This window comes from Typopeltis vanoorti, chromosome 19, assembly GCF_054136105.1.
Source record: "Typopeltis vanoorti isolate ZY-2024b chromosome 19, IOZ_Tvanoo_1.0, whole genome shotgun sequence".
In the NCBI taxonomy this organism is placed as follows: domain Eukaryota; kingdom Metazoa; phylum Arthropoda; class Arachnida; order Uropygi; family Thelyphonidae; genus Typopeltis; species Typopeltis vanoorti.
Window position 1 is genome coordinate 74,040,211 of NC_143567.1, and position 24,054 is coordinate 74,064,264.

General features: G+C 35.5%; 1 protein-coding gene across 2 annotated transcripts in view; it reads left to right on the forward strand.

The window, feature by feature from the left end:
• Positions 1-24,054, forward strand: part of kri (uracil phosphoribosyltransferase krishah) — a 532,528-nt gene that overhangs the window by 313,039 nt on the left and 195,435 nt on the right. For both annotated transcript variants that reach the window (XR_016549938.1, XM_090409241.1), the window contains exon 7: positions 12,726-12,858. Coding sequence is in view for 1 of the 2 variants with exons in the window: in XM_090409241.1 (XP_090265367.1) it covers positions 12,726-12,823 (98 nt within the window). In the remaining variant the exon portion in view is untranslated. The remainder of the gene's footprint in view (positions 1-12,725; positions 12,859-24,054) is intronic.

The window sequence follows — 24,054 nt, forward strand, 5'->3', positions numbered from 1 at the left end:
CATGTCGAATTTGCCACCAACAATAACTAAAAATCTGAAATTCTGTTGGAAGTCAGTATCAGGTGTTTCTCAGGGCTAAAGTTGATCAGTAGTAACTGTGTAGCAATCAACAGAACGAGATTACAGCTACGAAGCTGCCGTTGTAGTTTTCGTCAAAATGACAAGAAATACGACAGATCGGTGTTTCCTTGTATACTTCTTTCTGTATCTAAGTCCCACGAGGAAATTCTCTATTGTCGGAGTTTGGTATGGATTATTGAGGTGTCAGCTTTAGATTGATTCGAACCAGTTATTTCTATAACCGGAAATATATGTTATTGTTTTTATTATTATTTTTTTTTTTTCGTAATAGTTCTTTTCGAATCATTGATTTCTTTTTCATGGAAGCACCGTACTGGATTTGCATTTTGTACTTTATTTTAAAATGCGTGCCTAAACTTACTTCAAAATTCAAATCAATCACCATTAAAATCAAATGAGTAATCATAGGTCGACCGACCTAATTAATTATGTTTAATAAAGTAATTTGCTATTTTTCTCTTAAATAGTAATGAATCTTATATTTTGCTTAAAATTTTTATTAATATTTTTAATAATTTGAATTAATTTCAAAAATTCTATTAAATACGACATACACCTTTTAATATTCCATATCATAATATTACAATTAATTTAAAACGGGCTCTTTTATTATTTTTTTTAAAGTGATGTCGGATATGGAGGAGAATCGACCGTGAGATGCGATTAGATTGATTCAATAGATTGATTCAATATGAGATGCCCATATAGGGTAACGGATGGCAATGCTGAACCAATGAAGTTTAACTGAGGTTCGGCTGTTGCTGTTATCCTGGTTAAATGAGTTCGCTCTCTTAGGTTTTGCCCTAAGGGAGCACTTTGAGTCTCTGGGGAAAGTGTTCTCCGGCACGGCCCGCTGAGGGGTACTTGCCGGTGAATTATTTTCCTCGGAATATGAGCGGTTCTGCTCGGTACTCGAGTTTCACTGAGTAGAACCAACGCTGAGATTTGGACGGTCTTTCTCCCACGAATGAGTGGCCTAGAGATCGTCCGATATTTTTGAGATATCACCTTTACTTACACATACGGTGATTGATTTTATATGAGATGCCCATATAGGGTAACGGATAGCAATGCTGAACCAATGAAGTTTAACTGAGGTTCGGCTGTTGCTGTTATCCTGGGTAAATGAGTTCGCTCTCTTAGGTTTTGCCCTAAGGGAGCACTTTGAGTCTCCGGGGAAAGTGTTCTCCGGCACGGCCCGCTGAGGGGTACTTGCCGGTGAATTATTTTCCTCGGAATATGAGCGGTTCTGCTCGGTGGTCGGGGAGCCCGTCACTGCGTGGAACCAACGCTGAGATTAGGACGGTCTTTCGCCCACTATGGAGTGGCCTAGAGATCGTCCGTATTTTTGAGATTTCACCTTTACTTACATAGTCGGTGATTAATACCCTTGAAGGGTAATGGATGGCAATGCTGTACTAATGAAGTTTAACTGAGGTTCGGCTGTTGCTGTTACCCCCCCCCCCCCTGGGGCGCAGAGATTCGATAGTTTTGCGTTCGCTCTCTTAAGGTTTTTGCCTTAAGGGAGTAATTTGAGTCTCTGGGGAAAGTGTTCTCCGGCACGGCCCGGTGAGGGGCTTTGTCGGTGAATGCTTTTCTTTGGAAAATATGAGCGGTTCTGTTCGGTGGTGGGTGGAAGGCCAACGCTGAGATGGACGGTCTTTCGCCCACGATTGAGTGGCCTAGGGATCGTCCGAATTTTTAGAGACGGCTTTACCTTTACATATGGCTGTGATTAATACCCTTGTACGGTAATGGATGGCAATGCTGTAGCCAATGAAGTTCTAACTGAGGCTTGGCTATTGCTGTTATCCTCCTGCCATGATCAGAGCTTTAATAGTTCAATAGTACCTTATTCCTACACTGTCCTCTGCAGATAACGGGGGAGATGAAAAGCATTCTTGCTTCGCCCCTTTAAGCCACTCGTTATAAGGACTATTTTTTTTAATTGTCAATTACATAGAAATTCCGCTTTGTGTTTAGATTTTTTTTTATAAGACAAGTAAGTTTAAGTGATCGTAATGAAATTTGTACATTTGAAATATTTCGAGATACTGTCTTCAATCCAAAAAATTCCATCACATAAGTTTTTAAAATATTTATCATGGATTAGTCAGCAGTAAATTTTATTGCTCTTTTTTTGGCTATTATGACTCAGTGCTTGTAACAGTTTAAAAATGAATGCCTGCATGGTTTGAACAAGCGAACCTATTTTATATCGTACTCTGACACATTCTTTTAGAATTCTTACTTGTACTCAGACTAATCTCTTGTTTCGTTATTTTATTATTATGTTAGATTTAAACTATACAGGCTTTAAAATAAGCACAGAGACAGCTATTAAATAATAATGCATCTTATATTTTAATTAGAAATTTCAATTTATTGTTTTAAATAATTGAATTTTTTTTTGAAAATTCTATAAATGTGAGGCATACCTTTTAAATTTCCATATCATTATATTACAATTAAATTTTGATTTTTATTCTTTAAAGAATGCAAAATTGGCTGATCTTCGTGACTGTTATTTATGCTTTGTTTTTCCGTTGATTTTTTTTTTCCCCGATCAACACATGCTTTTAGTGCAGCAATGAAAAACTTGATTTTCAAAGAAATGTTCCAAGGATATTCAAAAGAAGAATTAAATAGATCGCAGCTTTCTCTAAAATTGAAATCTATATTTTCTATTTCCGTTGCATTGTTTCTCAAAAAAGGCAGTCAGACTTCTTATTTTCCATTATGGTTTTATGTTAGAAACAGATCAAAAGAATCTTGACTAAAGTACAAACCCAACTGTGAAGCAATTCGTTATGTTTTTATTATTATTATTATTATTATTATTATTAAAGAAATAAATGGCTTAAATTGCACACATTATGTAGTAATACATAATCATAATATATAATAATAAATAATCTATGAAAAAATAGTCGAAAATTTTTAAATAAGAAAGCACTAAACGCTATAATATTCCACGCTCGTATAAATTATTAATATGTTGAGTTCTTTAAAGTTGTCTTTGCAAGCGATCAGCTACGAATGTGCCTAAAATAACAAAAACTGTGTTAGCTTCATCTATCTATCGGTCCATTTGTATCAACTCGAGAATGGATAAACCAACATTGTTGAAAGTTTTGGGGGGAAATTGTGGAGTAATTTTAATTTTTGGCAATTCAAAGGAAATATTTGTGGAGTTAGTCAAATATGCAGTCATAGCGTGCATCTTGTACAATGGTAAGAAACACCTTACCTATTGACCATGTAATATATATTGTTGTCATGGAAACAAAAGCACATTACGTCATGTCTGTCTTGGTTCTTATATATTTTACTGACTTGTATATTTCACAGCAGTTACTTTACTCATATGTCAAGGATCATGACGTCACTTCCGTTAAAACTAAACTAGTGTAAATTTAAATAAAGTGACAATTTCTGTTCATTTTTGAGGATTTCTTTATGCATTTTTTTTATTTAAACGTTTGCTCCATCAAGTTAAATATTAGCTTACAGGAGAGAGAGAGAGAGAGAAGAATTTAAAAAAGAAACGAAAAGGCTGTTTTCCGATGTAACAACATAACAGAAAAATCCAAAGTGCATGTTAAATAAAAAAAAAATAAAAATTACACGGTTACAGGTTACATATAAACGCTCTATGAGTGACATGCTATTATGACGTCACTAATACTGGTATGATACCGTAAGCAAACAATGTTGACAGAAACCATTAGATCTAATTACGGATGTCATATACCATTAGGATGATTGCGATGGGGGGATGAAAGGGATCAAAATGAGTAGGATTAAACTTCGTTTCAAATTGTTAATTTATTTTTATTCAGTACTTGAAAAGCGATTATTTCTATATCCACTCAGAAGGGGGATTGTACAGGAGCAACAAACTGTCACTAGATGTCACTGCTTGTCATTTACGATACTTCAAGCATGATTGGTGGAGTCAAGGAAGATCCATTACCCAAGAAGGCCTTATAGTTTTACAATGAAAGGTTAACTGAGTTTTACGGATCATCAACCGGGTGTCACAGGTCCGTGCGACAGCGTCATTCCCAGTAATTCTCTGATTACAACGAACATTTGAAATTTTATACATGAAAGCTTCGTTCGGGTTCAATTACGACAACTCCCGAAGCACGGGGGTCATAAAAATTTAGCTGCCGTGCATGCACTTTGTCCGGGGTTATTCTCCCCCTTCCCTTGACCCCCCCCACCCTTTCTGATCTGCAGTGAGTAATTCGGTAGGATAAATATGTAATGAAAGCTCCACCCTACTTGTCGTTTGTGCTACTGGCGCCGACATGGTTCAGCAGTTTTCTGCCTTCTCCCAAACGTTCGCTCGCATCCCACACGACAGTGATATTTTCTATATCCCAGCTGTCCCCTTTCCTCTCCCTAGAAATCATGAGTCAGCGGATGTTGCGTTTTCAGCGGCTGCCGTCCTACAGTCACGAGAGAAGTGCTGGAGTTTCCAAGACAACACCACCACCACCAGTCTGTAGCTTTCGAATATGACCGAGCTTAGAGTAGGGTGGTGAAGAAGGCTTGCAACTCGTACAATACGCTTTCCAATTTTTATTTTGGTTTCCTTTTATTTATATTTATTTTTACCAAGCTAACAATCGTTAACCTTAAATTTTTCATCCTTTTTTTCGCCAGATGGCGCTGTGATCATTATGTATAATGCCTAAATAAGTTTATAAGAAAATGAATTATAGTTTTTAAACTAGATTAAATTTTTCATCCTTTTTTTCGCCAGATGGCGCTGTGATCATTATGTATAATGCATAAATAAGTTTATAAGAAAATGAATTATAGTTTTTAAACTAGATTGGTAGCTGGTAAGTATTTTTTCGCCAGATGGCGCTGTGATCATTATGTATAATGCATAAATAATGCATAAATAAGTTTATAAGAAAATGAATTATAGTTTTTAAACTAGATTGGTAGCTGGTAAGTATTTTTTCGCCAGATGGCGCTGTGATCATTATGTATAATGCATAAATAAGTTTATAAGAAAATGAATTATAGTTTTTAAACTAGATTGGTAGCTGGTAAGTATTGCATATTACAAACAATTTTGATGAAATGACGCATACCATTAGATCACTTGACTAACAAGCACTTTTCTTCTTTTTTTTCGCTATACAATTCTATGTTAATTATGTACGTAAAGAAATGGTGTCTTACTAATTTCGTTATATAATTTCTTGGTTTTACAAAATCTTACAAATTAGCTATCATTAGTATAAAACATTCCTTAGTATTGTATATATACCATATAACTATTATACTAATTTTTCTCCTTATAGTAATTCTGCTGTTATATTACAATATGTTAGCAGTGTGTAATTCTTTTGGCGTTGTAGCGCTTCAAGCGAGCATTGTTGGCTTATACTGAAGCGTAGTATCTGTTCTGATTACTGAAAGGATTTCATACAGTAATACAATGAATCGCATGCCAGAAGTGCTTTAGCGAGAAGAATGAGATCGTACATCGCTTTTTCTTTCGTTTTTTTTTTTTATTGCTTTGCTATCAGCTTTCATTTGCTGTTGCCATATTGCACAAAAAATATATTTTGCGAAACATAAATTTCATGCCTTCATGAAAAAATATTTTTCATGAAGGCATGAAAGTCACATCCGTCTTAGTTGATAACAAACAAAACTGGTTGGAAGTAGGTGATATGTTAATGAGACATATCTGCTCGTTGCGTCGGTACATGGGCATTCGCAGAAAATTTTCCCGGGGGGGGGGGACTAAAATTTTTCAAGGGGGAAAAGCTTGCATCAATAAATTTTTATTTAATTATTTTTTTTTTTTTTTTCACAAGTAGATCCCGGGGGGGGGGGGGGTCATTTTCCTCCTGCGGATATCCATGCGTCGGTGTATTATGGAATTTATTTGCCAAGGTATGTTTTAAAAGGGCGCTAGTGTCAATAATGTTCGGATTATCCCAATGAAATAATGGGATAATCCGAAGTATTATTATTATTATATTATTATTTTTATTTTTACATCTCAAGCTGGGTTAACCGTCTCATGCGGTGGTTTACTGTTTTTCCTGATGGAAACACAATGGCTTCTGCGTTTTATTTTCTTTATTATTTATTTCTGTCTTCCCTTCGCGTGCTGATGTCATTCCCGATACTACCGAACACTACAGAAACCTCTGTTCCTCTTCGCTAGGTGGCGCTATATTCATCACAATCCTATTTTCCCTCCTTTATCACTATAGTGAGAAAACAGACGCCTATGGCTTAGTGGGCGTTCGTTGTCACGGTTCACTATATTCTGCGATGGGTAGTAACGAATGAGTTACCCTTATACACTCGAGACATCCGCTAATGGAGTAAGCGTTCGGCTCTTCTGTACTCATCGTCTTTGACAAGGTCACCGTTCACTGCTAGACTGACCCCCGCGCTTCTGAACACTCCTGGTGTTGTTTCACTTCACGATTTACATGGACATTGTTCTCATGAAAGGTTCGTGACTTGTTCCTAAATATTTATCAAAAAAAAAAAAGAAAGAAAGAAAAAACATTCCTTAAGAGGCTGTACTATGTTAGTTAGAATCACCAGATTGCCATTTAAATAACTCATAAGTTAACAAGAGTATAATTCATTACACATTGAAATAAAAAAAAATAATAATAAAATAAAACATCCTTTACACCATATCGTGCATGCTTTTTGAATGAATCACGATGTAAATAAATAACGCTAATTAGTAGCCACAAAATCTATTCAATTTATGCAATTCATAATATTGAAATATACAAACACTAAGCGAAATGAGCCAACTAATGTTATTCGCCCAATTTTCAATTGTTTATCACGAGCGCTCTGACGTAATCGCGGCTCGAGCTATGAAAGCGTGAACATGATAAACGCAAAGTCATTATAGTTATTAAAATCAGGAAATAAAAATAAGTAATCAATTACAGATACAGTAAAGAAGGTTATTTTTTAGATGTTTTTATTCGGAATATATCTTTAATTAAAATAAATAGTGCGAAATTAATTAATTTTTTTCTTGAAAAACATCATTGCGAGATGGTGGTTAATTTGTTTCCAGTTGAAGAAGGTATTTAGTAGATTAAAACAGTGCTCAGTTTGACACATGAAAACATTTTTTTTTAATTTCTTCTGTTTTCTTGAAAAAACGCATTCAAGCTGTTTCAATTGTTAGCATACGTAGGTTTAAACGTGAAAATAACTCAGTGTGCTACTGGCGCCATCTATATTTAGAACAATTATTTTTCTTCTTATTCGATATGGCTGTGCATTGATTCCATTCTTTTGTTTCGTTGGCTTTTAATTGTTGTTTAATTTTTATTCCAATATTCAATGGCTTTTCCCGAATTAAAGTACTTTATTTGCCAGCATTCTACGAAGGGTTTTAGCTTTAATTAATGACGCTACTTATGAAAGGCATTTCGGAGCGCTTGTATCTTTAACAAATTAACTGTTTCCTCCATAATTGTATCTCATAAGTTAATTGTTTTAGCACGATCCTAAATGCGCTTCTAGCGTCACTATATTTGCCGAGATCGGTCAACTGTCGCATAGATAGATTAGAAAACGCCCCTAAACGTGCGCTTTGGAATCTGATGAAACAAAATGAGAAATTACATATCGCAGTAGTTTTATTACACACTAAAACGTAAACATGTATCGTTCGTCATGATATAATTTAACTTAATTGGCTAACTTTTAGTAACGAATATTTATTTAGAAATTTCGAAGCTTATAATCTTATAAGGACTGTCTTAAAGGGGCGAAGCAAGAATGCTTTTCGTCTTCCCCGTTATCTGTAGAGGACAGTGTAGGGATAAGGTGTTATTGAGCTATTAAAGCTCTGATCATGGCAGAAGGGTAACAAGTTCCATCATAACCAACTGAGCTATGGAGGATCAGGTTAGCACTTCCCTATTCAATGATTTTGTCTGTCCGTACGCATATAAACGCTCTTCTCTGGCTAAACGGATTTTATTCAAATATGTTATTTCTAATTGTCACTAAAATCATTGTGTTCTATTAATTTTGAATTAAACTGGACCATTTTTAATGACAAAATAATTGGGAAAGATACAGGGATGATTTGTTTTTTTCTGCTAAATTAAATGAATCTAATAGATTCATTTAATTTATTCACAACAGATGCATAGCAATACGCATCTAAAAGGAAGTGTGCTTTGCATTATGGGATACTAAGGCAATTAATGTGAAGTGAAAGACTTCTGTATAAAAGCCTATTCGTGATGATATTTGAGTTGCCAAATTTGTTGGCTTATACTTGGGTAAAGGATTAAAAAGGAATATAATTTCTTGGCAACTATAATTTTCTTTCTAAACAAATGAAAAACATTCGTTTTAGATTCTAAATATGCTTATTTTCCGAAATATATCTTAAACACCTTTTTTTTTTTTTTTTGTAAACATTTATATAGAGTGAATAAGCATATGCAGAGATCCAGTTTTAAGTACATTTTTAAAAGTAAAAAAGTTAAAGGTAATATAAATTGTCATAAAAGAAATGCGTGGGATATAAAATTAGCATTAAATGCAATGCGAAAAGCTGTCACCAAATATCGACCAGGAATTTCTTGCAGATACAAAAAAAAAAAAAGTTCTGCAACTTTTCCCATTCAATTGTATGAGCCGAGCTACAATGCGTTTGCTTTCCACATCGATAAAGGATGAAAAGGGTAATTTATATATACCTGGAGTGTGCTGAAGGATCAGAAAGAGAGAGATATTGTTATTTTTGAAGCCCAATTGTCTTCCAGGCCACTGCCTCTAATGGCAATATGGGAGTTCTATGGTGTGATAACACTATCACTGATTGACAACAAGAAAAAGAGGCTCGGTGTGTGTGTGCTCCCTAGAGTATCATGAAAAGCAATAGGATCGCGTTAGACTTGCTGCAGACGTAATGAGATACACTTGTTCCATCGACTACAGCCTGTGAAAAGGCAACTATACCCCTGCTATCTTTATATAAATTCCTGCAGCTATGAGTTTTGTTTTGGGACCGAATGGCTTGTCTTCTGATTAGCGTTGCCAAATGGCATTCCTGATGTGTAGAGCTATCTGAAATCCCTCATTAATTCCCGGATGGTAGCTTGCGCCAGATGTTCAATAGTGAGCCTAAGGATTCACAACTTAATTTCAAAGTATTTGGAGTGACCATCCCTCGAGACGTGCCTTCAACTTCTGAAACTTCTTCTGCCGACCTCTTAGTATTGATCTAAATGGGTGGAATTGCCGGTCGAAATCACACGAGGTTTAAGTTTATTCTTTGTCTGTTAAATTAAAAAAAAAAAAAAAAAAAGGAAGAAAGAAAAAGAGAAGTTTCGGAGTGTAAAGTGGCTGTGCATATATTTATGTTGTTCTTTTTTTTTTTTTTTTTTTTTCGAAATATGGCGCAGCTTTGGAGAAAGTGAGATATTGGTTTATAAATTATCTATCAAATATAGGCTACCGTTACTGTTGTATTTTATTGGATAATTTTTTAAATAATTAAAAAAGTCAAATTTTAAAAAAATAATGTGTATGTATACAGTACGAAATTCTTATCTTAATTTGTTTAAACTTGTCCAGACGTGTTAATGCAGTCATAAACATGAGCTCTCAAATGACCTGGAAATCAACATCCAGATTGGATTCTTATTGAATTCGAATCTTGTATATGTTAGTTTTTCAAATAAAAGTACGAGTGTGTTTGAGCATATTTAGACGCCCGTTTGCTACATAGTTGTTAAGCTGCAAATGGGCACCAACTATTCAGTTACAATACATTCAAAATAAAAATATAATTTAAAAAAAATATTAAAATAACTTAAAATGGAAAAAATAATATTTGATGTAACTCCCGCGAGGTTTTTAAAGTTTTTTATATTTGTTTAATTTTTTGTTATATAATATATAACATAAGATATAAATAATTTATTTTTATTTCTTACATTGTCCGAAACCCTTGCTCTGGAGACCAAAAATTGAACTTTTTCAAGCCATTTTGAACTTCCAAGAAAGATTGGTGGCGGGGGGGGGGGGGGGGGGGAGGCTGACACTGAGCGAACTAACCACTCGGCGCGGCAAACCATGCTGGCCTTTGTTTTAATGAGATGTTAACATTGATTAAAATTATATAAGATCAAATATGTCAAAGAAAAGCTATTAGGATGTCATTGGATAGAGATCCAAAGTAATTAACGAAAGAATTTTAAAAATGAAGAAATTGTTTTCTAATTTAAAATCTTAGAATGTCATGTTTGCAGAATAGAACCATCATTTATAACATTCATTTTTTTTTTCGTGGTTTAATTTTTTCTTTGTAGGCAGAATTGTTTAAGAAAATAGTTCTGTTAATTTCACCCAACCTGTCTGAAAAGTTAACAATGAAAAGTAATTTATATATCAGACAACTTTGTGACTTTGGAAGAGGGCGCTAGTAGTATTAAACAATGTAAAAAGTAATTTATATATCAGACTTTATGATTCTGGAAGAGGGCGCTAGTAGTGTACTAAAGTCTATTCTCAGCTGACTTTTTTTTTTTTACATTTCACTTGGTAGGCTATATGAGAGAAAGAGAGAATTATAATCTATTTCCCTCGCAAGTTTTTTTTTTTATTACTTTATTTTTTTTTATAACATTCCATGAATTTTTATTTTAAGCCTGTGATTTCAACTATTACGTAGGCTTCAATTTGTATGATATGATGAGTTAAAATTTTACTTAACTAGTTCGGCGTTCCAACCCTATTAACAGTTTTAGTTATGCTTTCGTTCTGCTCTGTTCTACCAACCCATTACTTTACTTGTATTGAGGACCATCCGAAGAAGACAAAGAAAAGCTGAGACAACTTGTGCCGAAGAAGAACTGAAAGAGTGGCGTGAATGGAGGTGTCAGGTAGTGATGAATGACTACTGACACTGATGGAGTGAGATGGAAGGTCTCGTGATGTCTAATCCTCCGCACAACCTTTAAGAAAACAGCTTGGTGGTTGGCCGAAACAGGTGGGAGCCTAGAGACGCTGCTATTTGAATGTCATTGACACCGCTATAACCAGGTAGGGCTCCCAATGGTTACCATGGATACAGCATGTTTGAACAACGCATTGGGCAGACGAAAACCGATCTGTTCTGGCCGTAGTGTTGCAATTGGAGGCTGGAAAATATCAGTTACAGTTATTGGAATGAGCCTTCATCTGACCAGTTTTATTCACTTCCGATTCTTCGCAAGCACATTTTCCTTTAGTTTCTCGAAATTGACCATTAGAAAGTGTACATTCTATACAATAACCAAAACAATGTAACCCAACAAAAGCTATTTATTTAAAAATACACATTTTTCAATTTATTTTTTATTCTATACATATTTCGATATATAAATATGATGTTTTGCCCAGTAATCGATGAATGAAAATCTTGTGATGCAATATTTGGCTGGAAGGATGTAGGCTATAATTCCAACTGATCCAATTCAGTTTCGTGTGTGGGTGGATGTTACGTAAAATTGCAATTCATTAAAAGATGTTGGTGCATTGGCATTTATGAAAGTTGGGTCTTCTTCCCTTATTTCACAATATATTCAAGGGTAACCGAGCAGCTTGGCGTTATCTGTTGAGTCTTGAGAACGAATATTGGGAACGATGCGATTCTTCGTTTTAAGAGAATGAGAAGAATCTAATCTTGGATGCTTGAGTAGGATATCCAACGTGTATTATTCCAGAAGAAAGTTGACCCTTTCGATCTCAGCTACTAAAATGTATACACTTATTTAAACACATGAACATTACGCGTTAAAAAGTGATCCTCCACCGAAGGAACATGACTTTAAACGCTGATACTCTCAAACCATGTTACCCAACATAAAAACCAATAATTACTAAAAATTGTTAGCAAACTTCCGGTATATTGATAATCAAAAAATATATTGATAATAACTTCCAGACTATGACAATGATATTTTACTATGCGAAACCTATCGTAGCAGTAGAAGCGGTAAACATGACGTCAAACCGTCTTAATCGACAAACAATCATAAAATTTTTATATTGTTTCCATGATATCGACAGACTAAATAGTTTTCTATTACATTGTAGAAGTAGAAGTGGTAAGCATGACGTTTAACCGCCTGAATCAACAATTAAACAAACTTTTTATGGTAACACGAAACCGACAGACTTTAAATAGTTTTCTATTACATTGTAGCAGTAGAAGTGGTAAATGACGTTTCCGTCTGATAACAATCAACAAGTAAACAAAATATTGTTTCCATGGTAACACGAAATCGACAGACTTTAAATAGTTTTCTATTACATTGTAGCAGTAGAAGTGGTAAATGACGTTTAACAGTCTGAATCAACAATTAAACAAAAATTTGATTTTGTTTCCATGGTAACACGAAATCGACAGACTTTAAATAATTTTCTATTACGTTGTAGCAGTAGAAGTGGTAAACATGACGTTTAACAGTCTAAATCAACAATTAAACAAAATTTTTATATTGTTTCCATGGTAACATGGAGTTGACAGATTTCAGTTTTCTGTTTTAATTTATTACAGTGTTTTTAGTCTATCACTAATTTGCTTTCACATTTATTGTCTTTTATTTGAACAGTAATTTTCACCATTCACTGTTGCCGGTGTATCTCAATGTGTGATGACGTGTTCTTCATGCCAACTTGCGTGATAGTTATTTTTATGAGATGGAAGTGATAGATTTATTGCTATATGTATGCTGATAAATTAAGGTAAGATTACAAATTATTAGGTTGTTGTGCTTTCATCACATTTTTAACTTGCAGACATTTATTTAAGCATACTTATATATATATATATATATATATATATATATATAATGCATTGCTGTTCTCCATAGATTTGTATGGAGAACAGCAATGAAAACTTGAAACAGAGAATGTCTAGGACCTGCCTTACAATCCGGGACAGACTAACATTTTCCTGCACAGTGTCACAAAACCCTTCCTATGTTGATCTATTCGTTTTTCCAAGCACAACGTATACCTTCGCATTGGAACATATCACTCAACTCTTCCGTTCACAAGAAATAGTACCAAAAATAAACATAACGAATATGAAGAATAACACAACTGCAACAACAAAAAAAACAAACACATTTTTTAGATTTGCGTTGCACATCGAACACAAACGCCACCTTGCGGAGGTTTTCGCTTCAAGCGCCGACACCGCACCTTTGCCGGATATAAATGCATCAGACTCCTTTGGATGCTAATAGTAGAAACATCTGTAAATAACGTGATCAGTCGCATTTTTTTCTTAATAGCCAGAGGGGATGTCCTCCAATAACACAGCTACAAAGGCTTAGCGGAAAAGAACACTCAACGGATGAACTGAAGAAATTCCAACAATGTGCAATATCGTATAGTAGTCGTGGCACATACGACTTCCTTTTTCTCTCTCACACTCATTCAAAGGATATCCAATGATAGTTAAACAGCATAAGGAAACCATTAAGTCCTATTTGCATAGCAAAGCTTTTGCTGTTTCTCTAAATAATCAGGATAACGTCTTAATTTCAAGTTCCTTGTGAATATTTTACTGCAAAGCCTTTTAGCATGTGTGTGTGTGGAACTGTTCACTAATTAATAATTTACATCAAAATGCAGTTTCTTTGCGATACAAATCTTACTTAATCTGACAGCATGTCCAAGTCGCAGTGCTCTGGAGACTTTCTTGTAGAATCCAGTTTTCATTTCACTAATTAAAGACTTTTTCCCCTTTGTTTTATTCATATTTCATGCAACTGCCGGGAGCCTTCTTTAAAAACATAACCATCCTTCCAAACGTTAACTTTACCCATAATGTTATTGATTGCTATTGTTAACAAAGAGGCCTTCATTTATTTTAAAAAAATATATGTTTTTATATGGTGTACTTGCTCATTTTGCGAATATATTTACTTTTTAAAGAAAAAAAGGAACAAAACCAAATTAAAATTAATATTTTTTTCATTTCCCATTAAAAAATATAGCGCTTATAAAGTTAATTTTATTCTGAATTATGCCTTTCGATTTAATTGGCGTCGAAAGCGAAAATGGCTGCAACAGACAGCGCCGTTGCATAACTCTCTCAAGACACACAAAAATTAACAATCACAAGCTCCGTCGTTTGGTAACACCTGCTTATCCCTTAGGGTATAATTACGAAAGATGTAACAAAACCACTGCGGTTTTCCCCCCCCTTTCAATATCCGACATCACGTTCTTAATTAACACTTGAGCTCGCTAAGAAAGAAAAAATACCGAGCAATCTTACTCTTAACTAAGATATCTAATGCTAACACGAAGTTAACACTTGATTCTCTTAGTAACAACACAATCAACCGAGTTCTTTTCATTACTGGCTCTGGCTGTAGCCCTGGGGACAAGACTATAAAATCCTCGTCATCAAGTTTTTATATCACCACTCTAAATAACAGATTGTTCTCATTAATCTTTGTGTCTGTCATATGTGCGGCAGCTGGTCACTGACTTAGAATTCTAACGCCCTCTATATGCTGCATATTTGAACATCACCATAACAACGTACTGGAATCACGTGACTATTTTTATTATGATTGCGAGAAGTTAGTATCAGAGAAGATATGCGTCAGTTTTGAATGTGGATTATCACTAAGTTTTTGCTACTGTATTAAGTCTGTTCAAATAGTCAGGATTCACGAGCGAATGTATTGTTGGCTAAACCAATAATAGATCGTGTATAGAAGTGGTAACAATAAGCTTAGTTAAAATTTCTCGCAACTATACTGCAATTGATCATTGTTTAATTGTAGAATAAAAATCATATGTTAACAATATCATCATATTCTACTCCAACTTATGATTTTTTTCTCCCTGTTCTGTCGCTTAATGTGGCCACTTTAAAATTTTCATTATACAGTATTAGATCAGCGTTATAGATGCATCACGATACGACTTATTTGCAAGTTATTTGAGAAAATATGAATTTTGAAACTACTAGGATTTAAGCAGTTGCTGTACCATCCTTATTCTCCCTATTGAATACATGTGTGATGATTGTTAACTATAATGTTTCGCCTTCACATTCGGCTATAGGATTTTCGTGTAGTTTTTGTTGTTTTCCTAAAGGCATTCATCATACTCGGTAAGCTTTCTGTTTACTTCATTCCTCTCGCATGTCGGAGTTTTGTAGCATAATAAGTAAACAGTCCGGGACACTGATTCCTTCCAGTCTGCTTTTAATATTTCAGAAATTAAACAATATTTGGTTAATTTCACAGACCTTCATTAGGAAACACTTTGATTCTGTATAGCTGAAAGGTAGTTCGAGGGGCCCTTTGGTTTTAAAGACCTAAAGTTGAATTACGTCTAGGAGACGCGAAGAAAAACCTTCATCGGGGCTTTTCAAAGACTTGCCCTTGGGGAATTCAGTAGAGAAGTGATTAGCTGGCTATATCAAATTGCTTAAAACCCTAAAGTAAGAGATTCGACTCGTTTTGAACGAACGAAAAATGGATGGAAAGTTAGATTGTGTTTGAGACTCGTGTCTGTTTACAAGGCGAGGTTCAGCCCTTCCTAACCGCTGGATTATACTGTCTTGTTTTAAAATTTTGCAATCCAGTGTTTGGGACAGTCACGCTAAGAATTTTGCTTAATAATATTCAGGTGATTGTGGCTTCCTGTGAGGACTTTTCTTTCATCCTCATGATGATACCACCTTGAATATACGAAGTACATAACTGGTTATCTTGAAGTTTCGAACACCTGTTTTTGTCGGAGTTTTGTAGCATAATAAGTAAACAGTCCGGGACACTGATTCCTTCCAGTCTGCTTTTAATATTTCAGAAATTAAACAATATTTGGTTAATTTCACAGACCTTCATTAGGAAACACTTTGATTCTGTATAGCTGAAAGGTAGTTCGAGGGGCCCTTTGGTTTTAAAGACCTAAAGTTGAATTACGTCTAGGAGACGCGAAGAAAAACCTTCATCGGGGCTTTTCAAAGACTTGCCCTTGGGGAATTCAGTAGAGAAGTGATTAGCTGGCTATATCAAATTGCTTAAAACCCTAAAGTAAGAGATTCGACTCGTTTTGAACGAACGAAAAATGGATGGAAAGTTAGATTGTGTTTGAGACTCGTGTCTGTTTACAAGGCGAGGTTCAGCCCTTCCTAACCGCTGGATTATACTGTCTTGTTTTAAAATTTTGCAATCCAGTGTTTGGGACAGTCACGCTAAGAATTTTGCTTAATAATATTCAGGTGATTGTGGCTTCCTGTGAGGACTTTTCTTTCATCCTCATGATGATACCACCTTGAATATACGAAGTACATAACTGGTTATCTTGAAGTTTCGAACACCTGTTTTTATTATTGTCATATTTAACACACACACACACACACACACACACACACACACACACACACACACACACACACACACACACACACACACACACACACACACACACACACAGCGTCATGCCATTTCTCCGCATTCGTTCTTCAATCTTATATAAATAGACCAAAAAAAAAGTAATTTATTTTAAATCCTGATCCCACCAAAGTTCATTTGTTACATAGATGCAGATGAACGAGTTTTTATACATCTCCAATCATTTATACAGCAAACGTTTTGAACTCCCATCCTTACCAGCCTTTGACTATTATTATTTTTTTTTTCAATGTCTCCCTAACAATATACAAGACGTGTTAGTGGAATAGGGGTGGTAGCAACATATGTCTCTGTGCCTTTAGCAATTACATGCAATGTGGACGTGCTATTAACTTAGTATGGATGCCTCTAGGAGAGTCGCCAATACTAACAGAAATAAATTATTGGACACACCCGTCATAGGATTTCTTATCAAAGATTTCTGTAGGTAGACATCTCAATCTGTCTCTCTTTGTCTTTGGCACAGTGCTAAGTGCTTTTTTTTTTTCCCTTCAAACAGATCCACATACTCCAAGTCCGCGTCACTGATGTATTGGTCCCAATGAACAGGTTTAGTGAATGTGCGATTTTGCCAAACCACCCCAAGGCATTTCGTCTCAGTGGAGGAGCGGTATGCAGACTCCTGACACCTCAGGAAGATGGAAATCTTTTTAATGAATAAAATTAAGAAGGCCAGATTGATACAGTGTTTAGTCTCATCAATCTTTATTATCGCCGCAACAGGAGTGTTGTTAACAACCAATTTTCTGTGGTAATCAAAGTCTCAGGTGTTTCCATGGTGCTTAAATCCTGCCGTGACTCCAGGTGCTATTCTAAGAACTGTTTCTTAGACTAACCTGTCCGTTATTCCTCTCATCCTGACCTCCCAAAGAGAGATAAGAATCTGAGAAGTGACCATGATGGTGTGAAAAGGGTTAAAGAAATGGACTGCATTCTTAATCGAGATAGGTGATGAGCTTCTTTTGCATATTTCCTTTGTTAATCCCCTCCCGAATACACACACCTATGCATCTGCAATAGATCCAACCCTTTTATAGATCTGTGTAATGAATTTTCATAATCGAACTTCGTCTCATGTTTTTGGAAGATTGGTTTTTCCTCCTTCAAAAGCCTTTGATAAGCCTATCGAAGTAAATATTACGTATTGTGAGTCGGTTGAGTAACTGTAATTATGGCACTTTGATCACACAAAATCAATCTCAATTACCTTATACAATTCTTTCTGTGGTGATGAATGATGGTGAATTAAGTGATAGATCTGTAGCGAGACATCTCGAGTGTAGTTCGTACCCTCTTTAATGGGTATGATATTATGTCAGCAGTGGATGGGTATTTGGTTAAAAGTGACAATGGATGTAGTGTTTATGTCAACAATTTTGCACTAGCACCGATGCTAGTGCAGTTCACTAGGAAAGGGCACTTTCCTAGTGAACTGTTGTATTTCAAGGCACATGATTGAAATCCCATCAGTAGATTGAATATTTATCTCATTATCGTCATCACAAACGCAGAAATAAAAGAAACTATGCCAGAGGAGATATAAAGGGATTAAATGATACACCAAACTAAACGGATTCCAAAAAGAGTTGTTGTTTTCATTGTTCATATTATCGCATGATACGCGCTGTATTGTTGAAGCTGACGTTGACTCAAATTCCAACAGTTAAAGAGCAATTTCAAAAAGAAACAGTGCAACAATGAAGAAACTCAACAATTAAATAGTTAACAATGAACCAACGGGACTCAATAACAATGAGCATCTCAATAGCGTAATGTTTTGAATGAAATGACATTGAAATGTTTCGTCATATTCAACAATGAAATAATGCGGTAACTGAACATTTTCGAAAATGAAATTACAGTACAACAATGAAAGGACAGTGAAACATTTCAATGTTTCCAACAATGAAATAATACTGCATTAACCGAACATTTTCCAGATTGAAATTACAGTACTCAACAACAATGACAATAATAGGTTTTAACATACGAAGTAATGTTTTAACAATGAAAAAAATAAACTGCTTATTGTTGTCAAAATCGTTGCCTTTGTATCGTTTATTTATTATACGTTAAAAGAAAAGACGTGGAGATTGTAACTCAATGGAAATATATTCAGTTTCCCACACGATACTTTAGTGATAGATGCTTCCTCTTTGAAGCACGCAGATATATGTGATTCACAGGTGTCATGCTCTTAGTATGTTAGAAACCGTTTTTCATCTGCACCGTGGAAACACGCCTATAACTTTTCAAGGCGCTGTCTAAATAATCTCTTAATGCGGTGCCCAGAAAATCAGTAAATACACCGGAATGATAGAGTGTGAGAGAGAGAGCTTGTTGTGCTGATGTTAGCTGGAGAAGTAGGTAGCTCTCTCTTTCTTTCTTTCTCATAGACGTTACGTTGACGGATGGTGTGTTGTCGCATGTCGCCCCGACTTTCGTCAGTCCGACTGACATCGTGCTATCGAAGACACCTAGAACGAGGTCAGTATCATTGATCATTCGCACAGCTTTACTGATTTGAAGAAGCGATTCCCTGCTAAGAAATCTATTTAAGACCGAAACATTCTGCTTACTGTAAATCTATTAAATATAGAGGTCGCTCCAGTTGCTCAGTCAGAGCGAGGAATCTTTAAGAATGGCTACAAATACATTCATTGTTATCGACATCAGTACGAGGTGGTCTTTCTAGTTCTAACTGCTAAAAGATCATTTTTTTTTAGAAACCATTTTTACGGCTCAAGGTCAAAAATCCTGAAGTATTTCGAAGGCTGACAGAATGACTTCATTTGCATAAAAATGTTGTTTAATAGTCTAGCAGAGAATAATTAACAACGTGCTATTGAACCCAAGAGTAGTTAGCATAATCCATAAATATAGCAGTATCTGGAAGGTTGAGTCATTAGGATATGGTAGTTTATTTTTTAAACCGATCGAAAATATTTAAAAAAAAAGTTGTTTCGAAAACGTACGAAGCAATGACGAAAATTATTACCTGTGTTGGTTGAGGTTTCGATAAAATATTTTAATTGTTTAGTTCATGCAGACAAACAATTGAAAAGAATACGATTGGTCTATTCTTTCGATTGTTTACAGTCTCACGTGCAACCCGGTTTTGAATGTATATCACGTTCACAGACGAAGAATGAGTACGTTAACAATGAAAAGCGCATTTTGTTCTTATAATGACAAAGATTATATTCAAGAGCGAATTTTTGTCAAGACCATCATTGTCATTTCATAATTATTTTCTGTCGTAACGAATTTCGATTAATTCACCTGGGATAATGGCGCCCTCACTACAATATAACAGACTCATTCTTCGATATAATGTTTTGTTAGAACGAGTTTTATATCACCTTGAGAAAACTGTTCGGGAATATCAAATAGGTTTTAAGAATAGTTTGCTTTTCTTTGTGTAGTCCGAAATGTTTTGTCGTAGGTTGACCTCTTGTAATTACGTAAACAATGGTTTAGTTTTACTCTATTGAAACACAGATCATCTAAGCAACATTGAAAAACTTCTTTACCTGAGTATGTGACTGGTTGATTTATCTCATTAAACTCATTCTATTTTCATTTATAGTTATTTTATTTTATTTATTTTATTTTATTTTAAATAAAGTAAATTTTTTAATCGCTTTGATTTTTCATAGGAAGTAGAGAGATTTTTTTTTAGCCTTTTTTTTTTAAGTCGGGGAACAGCTGATCTTTACCCTTACTAGCCACTGCTAGTTAAGTTCGTAATAACCGATGGTGAAAATTTCGGAGCCAGAGTACAAAAGACAGCCACCGCCATGTTCTGTTCCTGAACCCTAATTATTGTTTGTAATGGTATTATTATTATTATCATCGACTTTTCTACTGGACAACTATGTCCATCTAGCGTGAGGATGGCTTGAACTCCACGAAGTACTAAATTCATATATCTGATCCATAATTGCATTATGGATTAGGTAGAGATCCATTAATGCTCATTATGAATCTCTACCTGAGATCCATAATGTGCATTAGAAAGATAAGATGGTGAGTCCCTAATCTCCTTTATCTTTTTTTAATTTGATTTAAAACACCTGATAAGGGTTCCTCTCGTCATAGATGGGACTTGAACCGGGCTCTTTCCAACCAAAGGGCTCGTCTATATCGACTGAACTACGAAAGCTCTTAATATGCGCTACGGTGTCCGAAATTCGTCGTTGTAATATCGATTGAATATCAAATTCCCTTTAAGCAATACCCTTCGCTTTTACCTGTTCAATCTCTTCTAATAACATTATAATTAACATTATTATTGTTGTTGTTATTATTATTAAGAGAGACCTTCAGGGAGTCAAAGACTCGTTGAAGAAGACCACATACTACACACACCTTGAATTCATTCACACTGCTTGCACTCACAACATCCAATGGCAATCCATTCCAATCACTCACCACCCTCTGAGAGAAAAATCTGGCCCACCCCTTCTTAGCGGCCTTCATTCTCAACTTCCAAGGATGCCCTCTTGTCCTTTCCCCACCCTCCATAAACTGAAAAATTCCATCAACGGAATTCCTGTATGACCCTTTCAGTAATTTGTAAGTCTCAATCATATCAGCCCTCTTTCTCCTGTTTTATAGTGTGTATAGTCTACAAATTCTCAATCTGTCTTCATAATCAGTATTCCACAATCCAGATATAATTTTTAACACTCTCCTTTGTGCTCTCTCTCCAATATATCAGAATCAAAACGGAGACCAGACCTGCGCACAGTAGTCCAAGTGAGATCTTATCAAAGCCTCCTTGTACGAAGCAAAGGATGCCATTTTGCCTCGTAAAGAAGCAAAATGACATCCTTATCTTTACACGTCAAAGTTCGTTTCGGCATTGCAATTATCTTTTGAGTAGTATTTTCAGTCTTTGCTACATGGCCCCTGAACTTCAACTTCCTATCTATTAACACTCCAAGATCCCTAACCTCATCAGTTTCTTCTAGCCTAATCCCACCAATATAATACGACATTGGATATCGAATCACGCCGAAATACATGAATTTACATTTACTGACATCCATTTTCCCGTGCCCACAATTCCAGCCTATTCAAATGATTCTGCAAAGACTGCATATCAGCAGCATTCCTGATTATACTACCTATCTTTGCATCATCATCAGCAAATAATTGTATGTCGCTTGTCAAATCCTTCCCAATATCATTAATGTAGAGATTGAATAACAGTGGACCAAGTACTGATTCTTGTGGTACACCACTAGTTACCTAAAACCTTGCAGACCAACTATCCTCTTATCCATGCTAATATTGTATAACCCAAACCCATATTCTCCAATTTATGCAACAGTCTACCATGCTGTATTCTGTCAAAAGCTTTAACAAAATCCAAAAGTATCATGGTGTATCCATTCCCCTTGTCTATAACAATGTTATTCAATGATAACATTGTTATAGAATGTGAGCAAGTTGCTAAGACATGACCTTCCCTTAGTAAACCCATGTTGCTCATTGCAAACTAGAGATTCATTGTCAACCCATTTCTGAATGCGGGCCCTAACCAATTTTTCCAAAATCTTCACCACCACTCCTGATATACTAATCGGTCGATAGTATATCAGGAGTGGTGGTGACATCATAAAAAAGGATAATCTCGGATCGTAAAAACATCAGTGTGTGTGTGCGCGCGCGCCAGCAGAGAACGAACACCGATTATGATATAGCCTTTATTGTAAAATATGAGGTCTAATACGAATACGAGCCGAACTCATATTAGGGTGATGAATTTTGATGACTTTTCGCACTACATTTCATCAAAATCAGTCGAACGGTTTAATAAACGAGATGTGTAAGATACAGATAAGCCCTCAATACTTTCGTTCCCAAGAACCTAATAAGTCCTGAATAACATTTTCACGCTTTTATCATCCCTTTTCTCACAAGTGTCAGGGTGCAGCAGACCATCCACTGTTATCGTAGAAGGCTTTTATCTTCAAAGGAGGGTTGCGATCGTCACAGATGTTTAAACTAAAAATTGCTCTTTCTTTACAGACGCCCCCTCCTTTAAGAACAGAAATAAGAAACTTCTCATTGTTATACATGTATTCGACCCTTTTCAATTTTTAGACTGCATTTTACTCTTGAAAAAAAAAAAAAAAAGTGGTCATTCTTGTGTGTTTTGGTCTGATTGCCCGCTGAAGAAGCCCATTGTATACATTTGCATCCTCTGAGCTATCTGAGGTGAGGAACACGTGTCTCAGCGTATAGTCACAGTTTAGGAATGAATAATAGAATTATCCCCATCTTTCCTTGAGTGATAGGCTCAGTGGACTGTCACGGGGAAGTCACTTTGCTTCTTGCTAACGTAATTAATGCTCGGATGGGAAGGTTTATCCTATCTGCATAGGATATAGTTTGTCTGTAAAATGCGTGTGTTCTTTTGACGAGTTTGGCGGTATGAAAAAACTTACCTTCAGTTCATCCGGGTATTTTCCAATTAACCATCGTGGAAACCATAATTATTACAGAATTTGACATAATTTACAGCAGTCATCGCCTAAGAATTAATAAACATGGATTCTATTGGATAATTTTAGGGGTTGGCAAATGAGTTTTTACGATTGGGATGATATCTTTTATTCATCCACACACACACACCCTAATTAAGTAATATTTTCATCTTCTATGTAATGACTTGTTTCTTTCTTTGTCTAGTATTAAAATATTCATATTTCACTTGTTACATAGCGCAGACTATTTTGAAACCAGGCTCGTATAGTTTATTTATTTAGCGTATGATGTACAGGTCTCAGGATATTACATAAAATTTTACATATTACATTTTAATATGTAAAAATCATATTAAAAGGGGTACAATAGGTTGAAATGATTAAACATTAAAATTAAGAATCAGGAATCAGAGCTTAATCCTTAAATCCCGGATCCACTCCAGGGATTCTGGGATCAGTTTAAAAAAGTCCTCTTTAGTGCCTGAGAATGAGTAGGTAGGGCACTCAAGCACAATGTGATTGATAGTCTGGATCCCTCTTCCGCATTCACAGTTTGGAGTATCGGACCAGTTTCATTAATGCAAGAGATGCTTACATCTCCCATGTCCTGTTCTGATCCGATTTAAAGTGGTCCATACATGTCTAGGGAGATTGAAGCCCTCCAGATGAGATGTCGGATTTGAGATGGGTATTTGAAGATTGGAGGTATTTTGAAAGCAATACTCTCTCCATGACTCGCATAGGTCGAAGTTCTGGTCGTTTATTTGTATTGCACTCCTCCAGGCAGGGTGCCTGGATTTCAGTCTTTGTGAAGTGTGGAAGGAAATGTCTTGGTGGATAGGCAAGGAACTGTTTCCAATTATTTTTGTCCATAGTTTGCTTAAGGTTTGGGTCCTGCGGAGCGAGGGAGGGGCTATATTACTGAGAGTTGGGAGTCAGTAGCCAGGAGTAGATCTTAAAGCTCCAGAGATTATCCTCATAGTTTGATTCAGGTG